General features: G+C 42.7%; 1 protein-coding gene across 1 annotated transcript in view; it reads left to right on the forward strand.

The window, feature by feature from the left end:
- Positions 1 to 14918, forward strand: part of LOC147124969 (2-Hydroxyacid oxidase 2-like) — an 89573-nt gene that overhangs the window by 46781 nt on the left and 27874 nt on the right. Inside the window, exons 2-4 of the mRNA XM_085995412.1 lie at positions 3910 to 4061; positions 8725 to 9002; positions 13310 to 13531. Coding sequence (XP_085851538.1) covers positions 3910 to 4061; positions 8725 to 9002; positions 13310 to 13531 — 652 coding nt within the window. The remainder of the gene's footprint in view (positions 1 to 3909; positions 4062 to 8724; positions 9003 to 13309; positions 13532 to 14918) is intronic.

A 14918-nucleotide genomic window follows, 5' to 3' on the forward strand; every position in this document is an offset into this window, starting at 1 on the left:
ATGTCTCTGCTGGCTCTGCCCGTGGCTCCACCCACAGGCCCAGGTATAAAGGTGACTGCTCTGCAGCCCCCTGCCTTCTTGGAACCCAGTCAACCACGAGAGGCATGCTCTGTTCTTTGCTAATAAAAGCCTTTTAGTTACTCTCCTAACTCTCCGTCTTTTATGAGTAATTGATAGCGCATCACACCCCGAGCCGGGTGGAGAAATAAGTGCAGCCATTGAGAATAAGGTCGACAAGACAAAAGCCAGAAGAATTGGTGGTCAGTGTCGTCAGAGCCATTGCAATTTCCCTGTCCAAGGGGTAAATATGCAGTTTTAACTTACTGACAGCCCACTCACTAATGAAGCTGTCAAAGCTGCATGAGTCGATTAGTGTGCTCAGAATGTGTCCGTTTACCGAAACCTTCGTGGCTGCATGGGACAGACTTTGGGGAAAAACAGCTGTGATGGGAGGAGGGGCAATTTTACCCTTGACAGCTGTAACCTTAGCAGTGGTTCTTGGGGGAGGAGCAGTTTCATAGATAGCAGCTGTAAAACTAACAGGAGCTCTCGACCGGTATACCTTATAAAAGTGGCCTTTCTTATTAACAGAGGCTCTTGACTGGCATACCTTAGAAAAGTGACCTTTCTTGCTGCAATGATTGCAGGTTGCGTTATGAGCAGGACAAAATTTCCTATAATGGAACGCACCTCCACAGAAGAAACACTTCCTTCCAGATTGCCAAGATGCCGCTAGGGCAGGGTCGTCATCAGTGAAGGTTTCTAGGGTAGGGTTGTCATCAGCCAGGTTGGAGTCGTCATCCATGAGGGCTTCCGCCCGAGGCCTATTGAAGGAGTTACTAAAAGTGATAACAGCAGCCCATGCACGTGGTGAAAGATAGGTATCTGCATTCCTCTTTCCAAATCCAGAGAACATGCCTGGTCATAGGCAGCCTCTAACTTGAGGGTTTTATTCTCCAACAGACGCTGACGTATGAAGGGAGACGCAATCCCATTAATAAAGGAATCACTAATTAACTCCTCCTGGTACTGCTCAGCTGTAACAGCTTTAAGATTACAATCCTTGCTGAGCCTGTGAAGTTTCTGAAGGAATTCGTCAAGTTATTTCCCGGGTTGTTGTCGAGTTGTGGCCAGTAGATGCCGAGCAAAAATTTCGTTTGGGGACTTGACATATAGCTGCTGTAGTATTTGGATAGCGGCGTCATAGTCTACACAGTCTTCGATATAGTCAAACACATGAGGGGATACATAATTAGCAAGCATTCGTAACTTATTAGGAACATTCTCACCACACTCCTCAAGGAAGTTGCTAAAGGTACGATACCAGTGTTTCCATACCTTAGCAGCTGTAAGTGAGTTTGGGTCCAGGTCGAGATGGGCGGGTCTGAGTAGTTTCTCCATGATGGATCGATTACTTGTCTGAGTTCCCTTCTATGGTTTGAGTCATATCTGGCTGTTCCTGAAATTACCCAGAGCGTGGAGTCGATATCAAGTTGATTAAATTGACATAATAAAACCCACTACGCATTTGGTTTGAGTATAGAGCAAGGCTTTAATCAACTTGTTTCAAAACATGGAGGTCTAGTTATCTTTCACTAGTTCCTGTTTACACAATGTTCTGGGCAAGCTGGGCCCACGCCCGAGTATTTATACTCTTTGGATGGTGCCACCAGCTGGCTGTCCTGTGTATTTCATGAGTCTTTCTTCATGGATCATAAGATTCATAACAATGGCTACAACAGATTTGTCTCTTTGATGTCATTTTTATTGAAGGTCTTCCATTCAATTCTAAAATCACCAAGCTGGTTATAATCAGACTTCGTGACTCCTATGTGTTCCAAGTTCAATACAAAAAACATGTGATTGCTTGGTGTCATCTATTGAAGTCATATTTTCAAAATGTTCTGTAGGTATCTTTTACAACATCTAAATCAAAAACACTTCAACTAGGGTGTTTGTTTTCCTAGCCATCTTAGTTGGTTATATTACTGACTTATGTTTCCTGTCTTTCATTTGATGTTACTTTTACAAAGGCACATGGTTTTTTAATATTCTGTGATTCTGTTCGAAGTGTCAGTTTTTAACACTTTACTTGGGCATTGCTATTGTGTTGGTTCCTAACTGCAGACATTCTGGAAGCTGCAAATTGCTGTTTCAGTAGGGCCATTGTCTTAGTATTAACAATCAATTCCCATTTCAAAAGCTTGTGTGGTGTTTACAGCTTGTGTTAACAACTGATCTTATCTCAAAAGCCTATGTTCTGTTTGCAGCCTGTGTCGTTGAGGGTTTCCAGACTTTTAAACCCAGTATGTCATGCATTAATAATATCAGAAATCTGTTCATAGGATGGTGTATTTTTCTGAATTATGGCTTTTCCTTTACACGTATTCCCTATCAAACCATTTCATAATCTTAAAGACCTTTATTAGGTCACCCCTCCACCTTCTCTTTTTCTAGAGAAAAGAGCCCCAGCCTGTTCAATCATTCCTGATAGGTATAACCTCTCAGTTTTGGTATAATTCTAGTAAATCTTTATTGTATCTTCTCCAGTGCCTTTATATCCTTTTTATAATATGGAGATCAGAATTGTTCACAGTACTCCAAGTGTGGTCTAACTTAGTTTCTGTACAAGTTTAACGTAACTTCTCTGCTTTTCAATTGCATCCCTCTAGAAATGAACCCCAGTGTTGTGTTTGCTTTTTTATGGCCTTATTGCTGCATTGCTACTTTTAGTAATCTGTATATCTGCACCCCAGATCCCTTTGCTCCTCTACCCCATTTAGACACTTATTTTACATAAGAACATAAGAATTAAGAGCAGGAGTAGGCCATACGGCCCCTCAAGCATGCTCTGCCATTCAATAAGATCATGGCTGATCTTTGACCTCAACTCCATTTTCCTGCTCTATCCCCATATCCCTTGATTCCTCTGGAGTCCAAAAATCTATCTATCTCAGCCTTGAATATACTCAACGACTGAGCATCCACAGCACTTTGGGGCAGAGAATTCCAAAGATTCACAACCCTCTGAGTGAAGAAATTCCTCCTCATCTCAGTCTTAAAAGGCCGGCCCCTTATCCTGAGACTATGCCCCCTAGTTCTAGACTCTCCAGCCAGGGGAAACAATCTCTCAGTATTTATCCTGTCAATCCCCCTCAGAATCTTATATGTTTCAATGAGATCAATGCTCATTCTCCTAAAGTCCAGAGAGTATAGGCCCAATCTACTCAATCTCTCCTCATAGGACAACCCTCTCATCTCAGGAATCAATCTAGTGAACCTTCGTTGTACCACCTCTAAGGCAAGTGTATCCTTCCTTAAATTAGTTGACTAAAACTGTGCACAGTATTCCAGATGTGGTCTCCAAGGAGTATGTGGTCTCCTTATTCTTCCTACCTCACACTTATCTATATTATTTATATTTAGTTCATTTGCCAATAATATGCCCATTCTGCAAGTTTATTAATGTCTTCCTGTATTTTGTCACAGTCCTCTACTATATTAACAACACCCTGTAATTTGGTGTCCTCTGCAAATTTTGAAATTGTACTTCCAATTCCTGAGTCCAAATCGTTTATGCAAATGGTGAACAACACTGGTCCCAGCACCGATCCTTGTGGAACACCACATCCCACCTTTTTCCAGTCTGAGTAACTACCTTTAACCCCTACTCTCTGTTTTCCATTGTAGCCAGTTTGCTCTCCATTCTGCTACTTGTTCCCTGACTCCACATGTTCTGACCTTAGTCATGAGTCTACTAAACGGCACCTTATCAAAGGTCTGATAACGCTCTTTGTTCATTTTTTTAAATTATCAAGCTAGAAGCAGATTCTTCGCTCCATTTTCTTTTCTTTAGTATTACATTTCTGCTGCCTTGAAAGTCATTTAAAAAAAAAATTTTTGTTGCAGAATCCAACTACGCCCTCGAGTTTTAAGAGACGTTTCAGCAGTAGACATGAGAACAACTATTCAGGGCACTGAGATTAGCTTTCCTGTAGGAATTGCTCCAACTGGCATTCCCAGTATGGCCTGGCCTGATGGGGAGGTCTGCAGTGCCAAAGGTAAGTGTTGGCAAGCTGCAGCACGTGACCAGTTATGTTCTCTTCCTGGTACTTGAATTTTCTCCACATCAGAAGTCAAACTCGATAAGAAGGAAAGACTTGCATTTATATAGCGCCTTCCATGACCTCAGGATGCTCCAAACCGCTTTACAGCCAATTAAGTACATTTGAAGTGTAGTCACTGTTGTAATGTAGCCAATTTGCACACAGCAAGGTCCCACAAACAGCATTGTGTTAATGACCAGATAATCTGTTTTAGATGTTGGTTGAGGGATAAATATTGACCAGGACACCAGGGAGAACTCCCCTGCTCTTCTTCAAAATAGTGTTATGGAATCTTTTACATCCATCTGAAAGGGCAAGTTTATTGCCCTTTCTGAAAGACGGCACCCACAACAGTGCAGCATTCTCTCAGTAGTGTACTGGTGTGTCAACTTAGATTTTGTGTCTCTTGAGTGGGACTTAAACCCACAACCTTTTGACTCAGAGGCAAGATTGCTACCACTGAGCCACAGCTGTTGGTCTGGTCTTTGAGGGAGGTGTCCTCAGACAATGCCAGGGCATTGGATTGATCCAAAAGTGATGTTACAGTCACAACTTTCACTACAATCTACAAACAGGTGTGATAATTCACAAATGTGCATCTTTGGCTCTATCAGAATATTTATGTGTGTTCATTTGCAGAGAAATCTGACCCATTTACCTCAATGTGGGAGGAACTGAACTGTTAATACAATCAGAGATAAAGGGCGTCCTCTGTGAGACAAATTGGGAGATCATTTTCTTCCTTGTTCTTGATTCCAGTGGATTTGTAGATACACCTTTACCAATCCCCAAAACTCTTCCCCAAACTCCTAGGGGGTGATTTTGTCAATGGGGGCACGTTGGAGGTGGGACTGCTGCTTGTCGGGTTTTAGCCCCTCCTCCATCGACTTGTGGCCAACCCACGCTATTTTCCCTTGATTGACCTTGTTAAGCCCGCCCAGCAGGCTTTGCAGGCCAATTCAGGGGAAGCCAGTTACAGAGAACGTCAGCGTATGATGTTTCTTCTGTCAAAAATTTTTGACAGATGAATTGTCATTGTCTGACAGCTCTGCCGGTGAGATGTGAGAGTCTCCACATCCCCAACTGTTGAAGCCTGCAGGGAGAAACAAAGGTAAGTAAACATTTTCTGTCACTTTTCACTCACCTCACATACTTACCTCTCCACACTTGCACCCATCACTTACCTCCACAGCACACTTTTGGACCCCTCTGACCCCCGCAAACCCACTGCTCGCCTCGGTGACCCTGGCAGGGTTTCCTGACATTGGGAAGCTCGTGCCTCTGGTGGAAAAATGGGGATAATCCTCTTAACTGCCTGTTAACTACCTGTTAACAGGTAGTTAAGTGGCTGTAATCCCCTTACCGCCTCCAGGAGACGGGACCTGGTGCGGGTCGGGTACCCGCCTCCTGGGAAGATGGCACAGAGGCGGGTTGGAGGCGGGATGGGTACCCGCCCTCAGATTCTGCCATTTTCCCGGCAGTCCCGCCTCCAAACCCGCCTCCCCAGGGCTGGCAAAATCGCGCCCCTATTTCTTGATTACTATATATAAATGTCCATTTTCCTTTCATCAAAGGATACCTGGGCTCACTACTGTAAAACCATCAGATCAAAAAATCTCCCCATATTACAGATCTACATTGGTATTTAATATGTCTATCCTGATTCACATGATCATAATGCCTTTCCTTTGAAGTGTTAGAACAAGTGTTAGATGCAGTATTTTTCAATGAAACATTTTTTTCATGGTTGAGAACACATTTTATATTTAAAGAAAACTGTTTCTGGCATCAAATCTGGCTTACAAAGAAACTTCCAGCTGTAGTACAGGAAAACCCAGGAGACTGGTTTTCGATTTTCATTTTCAAGAATCACAAAAATCAACCAGCCAAATGCCAGTTAAAAAAAAAATGGAATCTCACGTAATAAAACAGTTACATTGGTGTACAGTAGTCAGTTTCTTAGTAAATTAAATAAAAAAGTAAAACTTTAAAAACGTGCCTATTAATGCTCTTGCGCCAAAAAATGCTTAATTTTAAGAGCCTCCTCGAAGGCCCGCTCACGAACACAATTAACGGAAACTCGCAGCGGTGACTAGTTTGATCTGGGGGTGTGGCCAGTTTTGTGGGCGGGGCCAGCCTCTAGTGCAGTGTTTTTTAAACCAGCGCAAAAGAGCGCGGGAACTCGATTTGTGTTGGACGTAATTTACGCTTGTTTGTGCTGGTTTGGCGGATTGTGGGCAAATTGCGCTGAAAAATCCAGTACAACTGGGTGGAACCTCCAGGCCTTTATACTGGAAAAGGCCCGGGGAATGTGTCTGAGGCTGTTACATTCTGTTAATTCTGGTGACTTTTTTTGTGTTTTTCCGGTGTATTTTGAATCTTTCGGAGTCTTCCAGCCTTGTAACACATTCCAATCTGCTTATGATTCTCTATGTGGAGCGTTCAGTGAGAGCCGGCAGCAGACACATAAACTGTAGCTTAAACAAATGTTGACTTTGAGTCAGAAACAACTAGAGTCTTGATGGTGTGTGAGGTTGCAGAGTTGACTGGATGGGATGGGCGTGGTGGGCCTGTTGGTCTCTTCTCACCCTTTTTGTATATTTGTGCCTTATCGATAAATGATCTGAAGTGGTCTCCATTGTAGAGATGTGGCTCATTGAAACAGAAGTATGAGAATCCCAGAATTGAGTGCACACAGTGGCTTAATATGTAATATGTTGAAATTATATTTAACGGAGCTACGCTTTATATAATGTAATAACTTCTCATCAAATGTTGCCATTTAGTGCCAGTGTTTTCTCTTTGTCTGCAAACCAACAGTGATTACACTTCAAAAGTAATTCATTGGTTGGAAATCACTTTGGGATGTCCTGAGGATGTAAAAGGCGCTATATGAATGGAAGTTCTTCCCTCCTCCTTTGCCCTGCAGTAAACAATGATGAGCTGCACATCCTCAATTTTTCTGATGGTCTGTAAAATGCTGTAACAAAATATGGGCTCACACCAGATGTGAAAAATACCTGCAGCACAACCATTTTCAGTTGCTGATAAAACTTCTGTGGCCAGTCTTTTGAAATCCAGCCATGCAATTTCAATAAAAGGCACATTGTTTGTTGCAATTTGTATTAAGAAGATAAGAATTGGAGCAGGAGTAGGCCATACGGCCCTTTGAGCCTGCTCCAGCATTCAATAAGATCATGGCTGATCTACCACCTTATCCCCATATCCCTTGATTCCCTTAGTGTCCAAAAATCTCAGCCTTGAATATATATAATGATTGAGCATCCACAGCCTCTGGGGTAGAGAATTCCAAAGATTCACAACTCTCTGATTGAAGAAATTACTCCTCATCTCAGTCCTAAGTGGCTGACCACTTATTCTGAGACTATGGCCCCCAGTTCTAAACTCTCCAGCCAGGGAGTTAATAACTTGGATTAGATAGGAGGGGAGTTACATTAAAGATCAAGTGCAGCTATTGGTGTATCTGTATCATTAAAAGTTTTGCATCTATGTCTGACATGCCCACAAGTCCTGCTCGTAGATCACAAAGCACACTGATTGACTGTCTTTTAGTGTTTGTGAACTTTGAGCCAATCAAGCAACACTTATTTCACTATCTATCAAAAAGTTCCCATTCTCAAAAAAAGAACCAATCACATCGCTGAAAAAGTAATTTGAGCAGCTGTCAATTTGGGGATTTTTGATCCAAACTGCACATGTTGCAGCGAGTCACAGACTGTCCCTTTCCACCTACTCCTGGTGTCCACTTCTGACCCGCTGCATGCTGACTGGTTTTTAGCTTACAAAAGTGAGGCACAGATATTGATTAGATCAGTAAAGCAGCACGCGTGAGAGCCGTATGGAAACATTTTTGGAGTTAGAAATAATAGAGAAGATGGAAGGAAGCACAAAATTACAGAAAAACTGATTGAGAAAAAGCGAGGGAAAAAGTCAGACATAAAGATGCAGAGATCACAATAAGAATAGCATGTGAGTAGAGTACAGAAGAGGTAGAAAGGGACATAGAAAAAAGGAAAGAAGCCAAAAAACAATTGCAGAAAGAGAAACAGATTATTTATATCAATGAACAATTCGATGGTAGATCAATTCATTTATGTAAACTTGTCTGGAGGCAATGAATAGATCAAAATAAATTTATGCCACTCTAGCTGGTAAAATAATTTGAAATGACTTAAATTGACATGGGGATGTAGATAGAGTTGGAAAAATGTAGTTGCTGTAATCCCCAAAAGTCAGCAAGATTTGAGGGTGCTGTTACATAGGAGGAAATTTTAACTCCCCCACCTGGTGGAAACCAGTCAGGGCTGCAGTTAAAATGAAGCAGGAGTCTTGCCCCCCTCCTTTCCCACCCCGATCTGACCGACTCCAATTTTAAATTGCTGGAGACAAGGACACCTGCCCCAAGCCGACGGGGTCATCTTTAAATATGCAGATTGGGCTCTGATGACACAATCGGGGCTCAATTGCTATATTAACCCGAGGCCCAAGTTGGGGGAGCAGTGACGGCTCGCTTTGTCGCGATCCCGCCCAGAAGTTAAAATCGAGCCCTATACATTTCTGCTAATGTTTGATGCTAACTTGGAGTTGTTCCTCGCAGCTGCTGATGCCATGAAGACGTGCTATATTGCCAGTACATATGCAACATGCTCTGCAGAGGAGATTGCAGCAGTCTCCTCCGGCTGCTGCTGGTTTCAGCTCTACGTTTTCAAAAGGCGTGAGGTAACTGAAGAGCTGGTGCAGAGGGTCAAGAGCCTGGGGTACAAAGCTCTCGTGGTGACTGTCGATGTGCCTTACGTTGGCAAGAGGAGAAAAAACATGATGAACAATTTCAAGCTACCCGCCCATCTAGAACTAAAGAACTTTGAAATATTTAAGGCAAGTGTCACAGATGTACCATATGTGAGGCATTGGATAGTTGTTAGAAATATATTAAGTGATAGTCATTGATTCAGTTTTTAAAAAAAACTGGTTTCAGTAAAAGGGGCCATGAAGCATGTCAGATTGTCATAAAAACCCAACTGGTTCACTAATGTCATTTAGGGAAGGAAACCTGCCGTCCTTACCCAGTCTAGCCTATATGTGACTCCAATGTGGTAGACTCTTAGCTGCCCTCTGACACGGCCTAGAAAGCCACTCAGTTGTATCAAACTGCTAGCAGTGGTTCAAGAAGGAGGCCCACCATCACCTTCTCAGGACAACTAGGGATGGGCAATAAATGTCAGCCTTGCCAGTGATGTCCACATCGCAAGAACGAATTAAAAAATAATCTCCTGAGGCATAGCTTGCAGTGAGTCAGAGGTTTTAAATGAAAAGGGGGGTGGTTTAAGGACATTGACATATCCACACTGGGGGCAGCCTGGGGATCTTGCAAAACTGGGAAAGGGGCTTAGGATCTGGCAGTATTTGGTGGGGGTGAGGGGTGCTCCCAGGGCCTGGATGCACAGGAAGAAGGTGGTCCTGGGGTTCTGGGAAAACTGGAGAGATAGGTTCTACAAACACTGATGCAGGTACTGTGGGAATGTTGGGGGTGAATCTGGGTTCATGGAGCACCAGAAATGTGTTTTAGTATTTTTTGAGCACTTAGGGAGGTCCTGGAACCTGGGAATGGAAGCAGGAAGGAAGTCTGAGGATGGGGATTCATGGGATGCAGTCTTAAAATGGGACTCAAACTGCCGTGGACCCCTTGAGAACTATTAGGTCCCAACTCCCCTCATACTGCCACCTATCAGCCTTCTCCCCTAACCCATCCACAGCCCCTTTAGTGCCCTCAGATACCCCACCACCACTTTCTCAATTTCTACCTGTCTGTCTTTATGTTCTTTCCTTAATACATTTAAGTGCAAACTTGCTGTTTCTTAAAGCTAATGGCTGGAAAATCAATGACTGAAGGCGGCCGTTTCCTGATATGCGTTCCTGGAATGCAGCAAGAGTTACGTTAAAGGCACTTTATAAATGCAAGTAGTTGTTCTACGAGGAAAGAATATTAAACCTTAAGTCATGAGCATTTTGATTACCTATATTCTCTTTTTTTAACTTGTGTGAATACGCTATGCTTTGAAGGGTCAGGTTGAAAACAGGGGGAATTTTGCCAGTCCTGGGGAGGCGGGTTTGGAGGCGGGACTGCCGGAAGAATGGCAGAATCTGGGGGCGGGTGCCCATCCCGCTCCCAACCCGTCTCCGTGCCATCGTCCCAGGAGGCCGGTACCCGACTCGTGCTGGGAGCCGCCTCCCCGAGGTGGGAAGGGGATTACAGCCACTTAACTGCCTGTTAACAGGCAGTTAAGAGGATTATCCCCATTTTACCCCTGCAAGTGCAGGCTTCCCGACGTCGGGAAACCCCGCCAGGGTCAGCGAGGGTCAGCGAGGCGAGCAGTGGGTCTGCAGGGATCGGAGGGGTCGAAAAGTGTGCTGTGATGGTGAGTGATGTGTGCAAGTGTGGAGAGGTAAATATGTGAGGTGAGTGTAAAGTGATAGAAAATGTTTACTCACCTTTGTTTCTTCCTGCAGGCTTCAACAGTTGGGGAACTGGAGACTCCCGCATCTCACCGGCAGAGTTGACAGATGGCCGCTGCATTCTCCGATGCAACAGCCATCTGATTTCTGCTCAGCAGATAGGTTTGATGACTCTTGAATACAAGGACTCATCAAACAACAGAGAATGTCCGTGTTTGACAGCTTCACAGAGCCGTCAAACGATGACAATTCATCTGTCAAAAATTTTTCTCTGTTCTCTGTCACCAGCTTTCCCTTAATTGGCCTGCTAAACCCGCTGGGCGGGCTTAACAAGGTCACTCAAGGGAAAATAGTGAGGGTTGGTCAGAAGTCGATGGAGGCGGAACTAAAACCTGACAAGTGGGAGTCCCGCCTCCAAAAGCTCCCCATTGGCAAAATCCAGCCCATTATGTCACTGGACTAGTAATCCAGAGAATGTAAATTCAAACCCCATTATGGCAGTTTGAAAATTTGAATTCAATAATTTTGAATTTGAAATAAAAAGCTGATATCAGTAAAGTGGCCATGACCAACATGGTTCACTAATGTCCTTTAGGGAAGAAAACCTGCCGTCCTTACCCAGTCTGGCCTATATGTGACTCCAGTCCCCACACCAACATGTTTGACTCTTAACTGCCCTCTGAACTGGCCTAGCAAGTCACTCAGTTGCATCAAACCGCTACCAACAGTTTTAAAAGGCCCACCACCTCCTTCTCGTGGCAACTAGGAATGAGCAATAAATGTCAGCCTTGCCAGTGATGGCCACATCTTGAGAATGAATAAAAACATTTTTAAAGTAATTATTTTTCTAAATTCTCTCTGTGGAAAATTGTTCTAAAGATTCAAAAATATTGTGGAATATGTAACTTTTATATTTTTATTTTTTGGTATTTTAGACACAATTGGGTAGATTTTCATCTTCACTGTCTGGGTGGAAATCTAGTGGAGCAATCGCCCACCCTTTATAGAACTCACCTGATTTTCTTCCTGTTGAAATCAGTGGAATGAAAATCGGTTGGGTTGTGGAAAGGGCAGATGACCGGTTGTGCCAGACTATGCCCAGGCAATGAGAATGAAAATCCACCCCCATCAATTTCAGTTACTGAGAAACAAAAAATGCCAGCTGCAAATGTTTTCAAGTAAGCTTTTTAAGAGATGTGACTGGTTCAGCAACAAAGAACTACAGGCTATTGTAGACATGGGGAATTCCAATTGGAAATGTTTATATTGTTAATTGTGGATGTTGCAATGCATGTGACAAGCAATTGTGACAACAGGAAGTGAATTTTGTGGAACTGAGGTGCAGGCATACACGAGATTTTTAATCAGGTACCAGATATGGTGCCGTCTATTGGAAAGCAAATCAAAATAGAGACATTTCTGGTTATGGCATTATGATTATCTAACGGAAATGTAGATTAACCAGATTCCTTTGGGATTGAAAGATAGTATGCAACTTCTCTATTGGATGATAGTTAGTGGCAACCTTAAATTTGCTGAGGCAATATGGAAATGACTGCTTAGTATTACAAATTGCTCGAATTTCTATTCACTCAAGATAGATCCTTTCATGCAATGTAACTATAATGCTTTCTTTGGAAACAATATCAGTAACATGCTGGCAAAAGAACCAGAGGGGAGATGAGGAGAATACTTTTTCACACAGCGAGTTGTTACAATCTGCAATGCATTGCTTGAAAGGGTGGAGGAAGCAGATTCAATAATAACTTTGAAAAGGGAATTTGATAAATACTTGAAAAGAAAATAGTTGCAGGACTATGGGGAAAGAGCAGGGGAGTGGGACAAATTGGATAGCTGTACCAAAGAGCCGGCACATGCACGATGGGCTGAATGGCCTCCTTCTGTGCTGTATGATTCTATGATATTATGGCGAAGTTCATAGATGAACACTCAATATGCTCATACTGTATTCCGCCACACATTGCTGGCAGGTATTAACTCACTTAAAATAAACAGGTTAACACCTGTCTAAAAGTAATGCACCGAGGAATTAGTGTGAGTGCATTAAGTGTTTGAATATGAGCTTTGACAAACAGAGAATATCTCCTCCTAAATGAGTTAGTGAGAGAGAGCACTTCAGTGACAGGTTACTGTACCATGCAGTAATTTTTTTGGCTCCATCAGAAACAAAAATGTTTGATTTAGTTCTGTTCATTTTAGCCAATAATATCCAAATGAAAAATAACTGTCTTGTTAAAATGGTACGCACCTATTTCAGTTTTTCAAGTGACATAAGGAAGTCCCTGCAGATTAGGTCTGGAGCCAGTGTCATGCCTCAGAACATTAAGGAATCTGGTTTCAATTTCTTCATGTATGATGTAGCATTTGAGAATAATAAAAATGTCTGGACAGCGGAGTCGTGGGTAACAGTTGCCTAGGAAACCTGAGAGATTGTAATTCTTGCAACAACTCAATAACAAAATGAAGGATAATGGATTGGATGGATAAATCTATGTAATTTTTTTTGTTATTGGCATCAACAGCAAGCATAAGTATGTGCAGACAATTACTATGATTTAGATTTTCAAAATAACTACCTCCATCTGCCCACATGCACTTTAAATTTATGATCACTACATTTTTGATGTAGTGGCCTTTTCACCACCTTTTTCACAGAGTATCAGAGACATGCAGATAAATTCTCATACTTAGCACATTCCTCACCGCAGAAAGACAAAGATCGTCGTGGCAACTTTCCTCTCTACAATGATGTCATAGACCCATCGGTGAGCTGGAAGGATATCCAATGGCTACGATCCCTGACCGACCTTCCGATCATTCTGAAGGGCATCCTGACAAAGGAGGATGCTGAGCTTGCAGTAAGGCACGGTGTCCAAGGAATCATTGTGTCCAATCATGGAGGCAGACAGCTTGATGGAGTTCAGGCAACTGTAAGTTTATACATCTGCTGCTTTAAGAACCCAACTGCATCCTCCTATCATTGCAACTTCTGGAATATAGAAAAGACACAACAATAGTCTCATCCATGGGCAGGAGTAACTCAGTTACTAAAATGTCAGAGTTCTGACATTATTTAAGTGGGTTAAATCTTCAGCTGAAGTAGCAGAGATGGGCACTTCAGAAAAAAATGTATTGAATGTTAATTTGTTGGTATTCTTTCTCGGGATGAGCCAATAAAAATATCTGGTCTTAAATTGATTAAAAAAATATTGTTTAAAAGATAAACCAAGCTAGTCCTCTTTATTCCTTAAAGTGAGAGCTGGACCTGTTTCTGGCTGGGGCGGAGATTACCTCATATTAAAAGGTGCAGTATATAATTAAATTTATGATCCTACATTTTTGATGTAGTGGCCTTTTCACCATCTTGTGCACAGAATGTCAGAGACATGCAGATATTACATTAATCTGGGCCAGAGTTTTCTCCTGTTCCAGTTTTGATTGCCTAAAGGAGTCAGAGAGGAATTTTCCAGATTTTTTAACTCTAATTGGCCTGGGTTTGGTCGTTTTTTTTCACCTTTCCCAGGAGATCACATGGCTTTTGGGAGGTGCGGGGAGTGTCTGTATTGTGATGCACAAGGCATTGTTGTTGTGTGAGACAGGCTTGATGGACCAGATTTTTTTCTGTCTGTCATTCTCGTGTGTTCGTATGTATTGGCAGTTTTGTTCTACATCTACATCTAACTGGACACTGTTGCACCTGCCGGAAACTTCCGATGTCAAACTGTGGGCAAGAAATTTTGTATTTCAAACACTTTTTGTTCTAAAAAAGTAAACTTTGACACTAGCCCCAGCTCTTTTTTCTTGACAATGAAAATTAATGTCAATTTAGTGAGATCATAGAATCATAGAATCATTAGAATGATTATAGCACAGAAGGAGGCCATTTGGGCTGTTGAGCCCGTGCTGGCTCTCTGCAAGAGCACTTCAGCTAGTCCCGCTCCCCCGCCCTTTCCCCGTAGCCTTGCAAATTTTTTCCTTCAGGTACTTATCCAATTCCCTTTTGAAAGCTGTGATTGAGTCTGCCTCCACCACCCTCTCAGGCAGTGCATTCCAGATCCTAACCACTCGCTCCGTAAAAAAGTGTTTCCTCATGTCACCTTTGCTTCTTCTGACAATCACCTTAAATCTGTGTTCTCTGGTTCTCGACCCTTCCGCCAATGGGAACAGTTTCTCTCTGTCTACTCTGTCTAGACCCCTCGTGATTTTGAATATCTCTATCAAATCTCCTCTCAACCTTCTCTGCTCTAAGGAGAGCAACCCCAGTTTCTCCAGCCTATCCATGTAACTGAAGTCCCTCATCCCTGGAACCATTCCATA

The sequence above is a fragment of the Somniosus microcephalus genome, chromosome 1 (assembly GCF_052327205.1).
Source record: "Somniosus microcephalus isolate GS21.2 chromosome 1, FLI_Smic_1.0, whole genome shotgun sequence".
NCBI classification, from domain to species: Eukaryota; Metazoa; Chordata; class Chondrichthyes; order Squaliformes; family Somniosidae; genus Somniosus; species Somniosus microcephalus.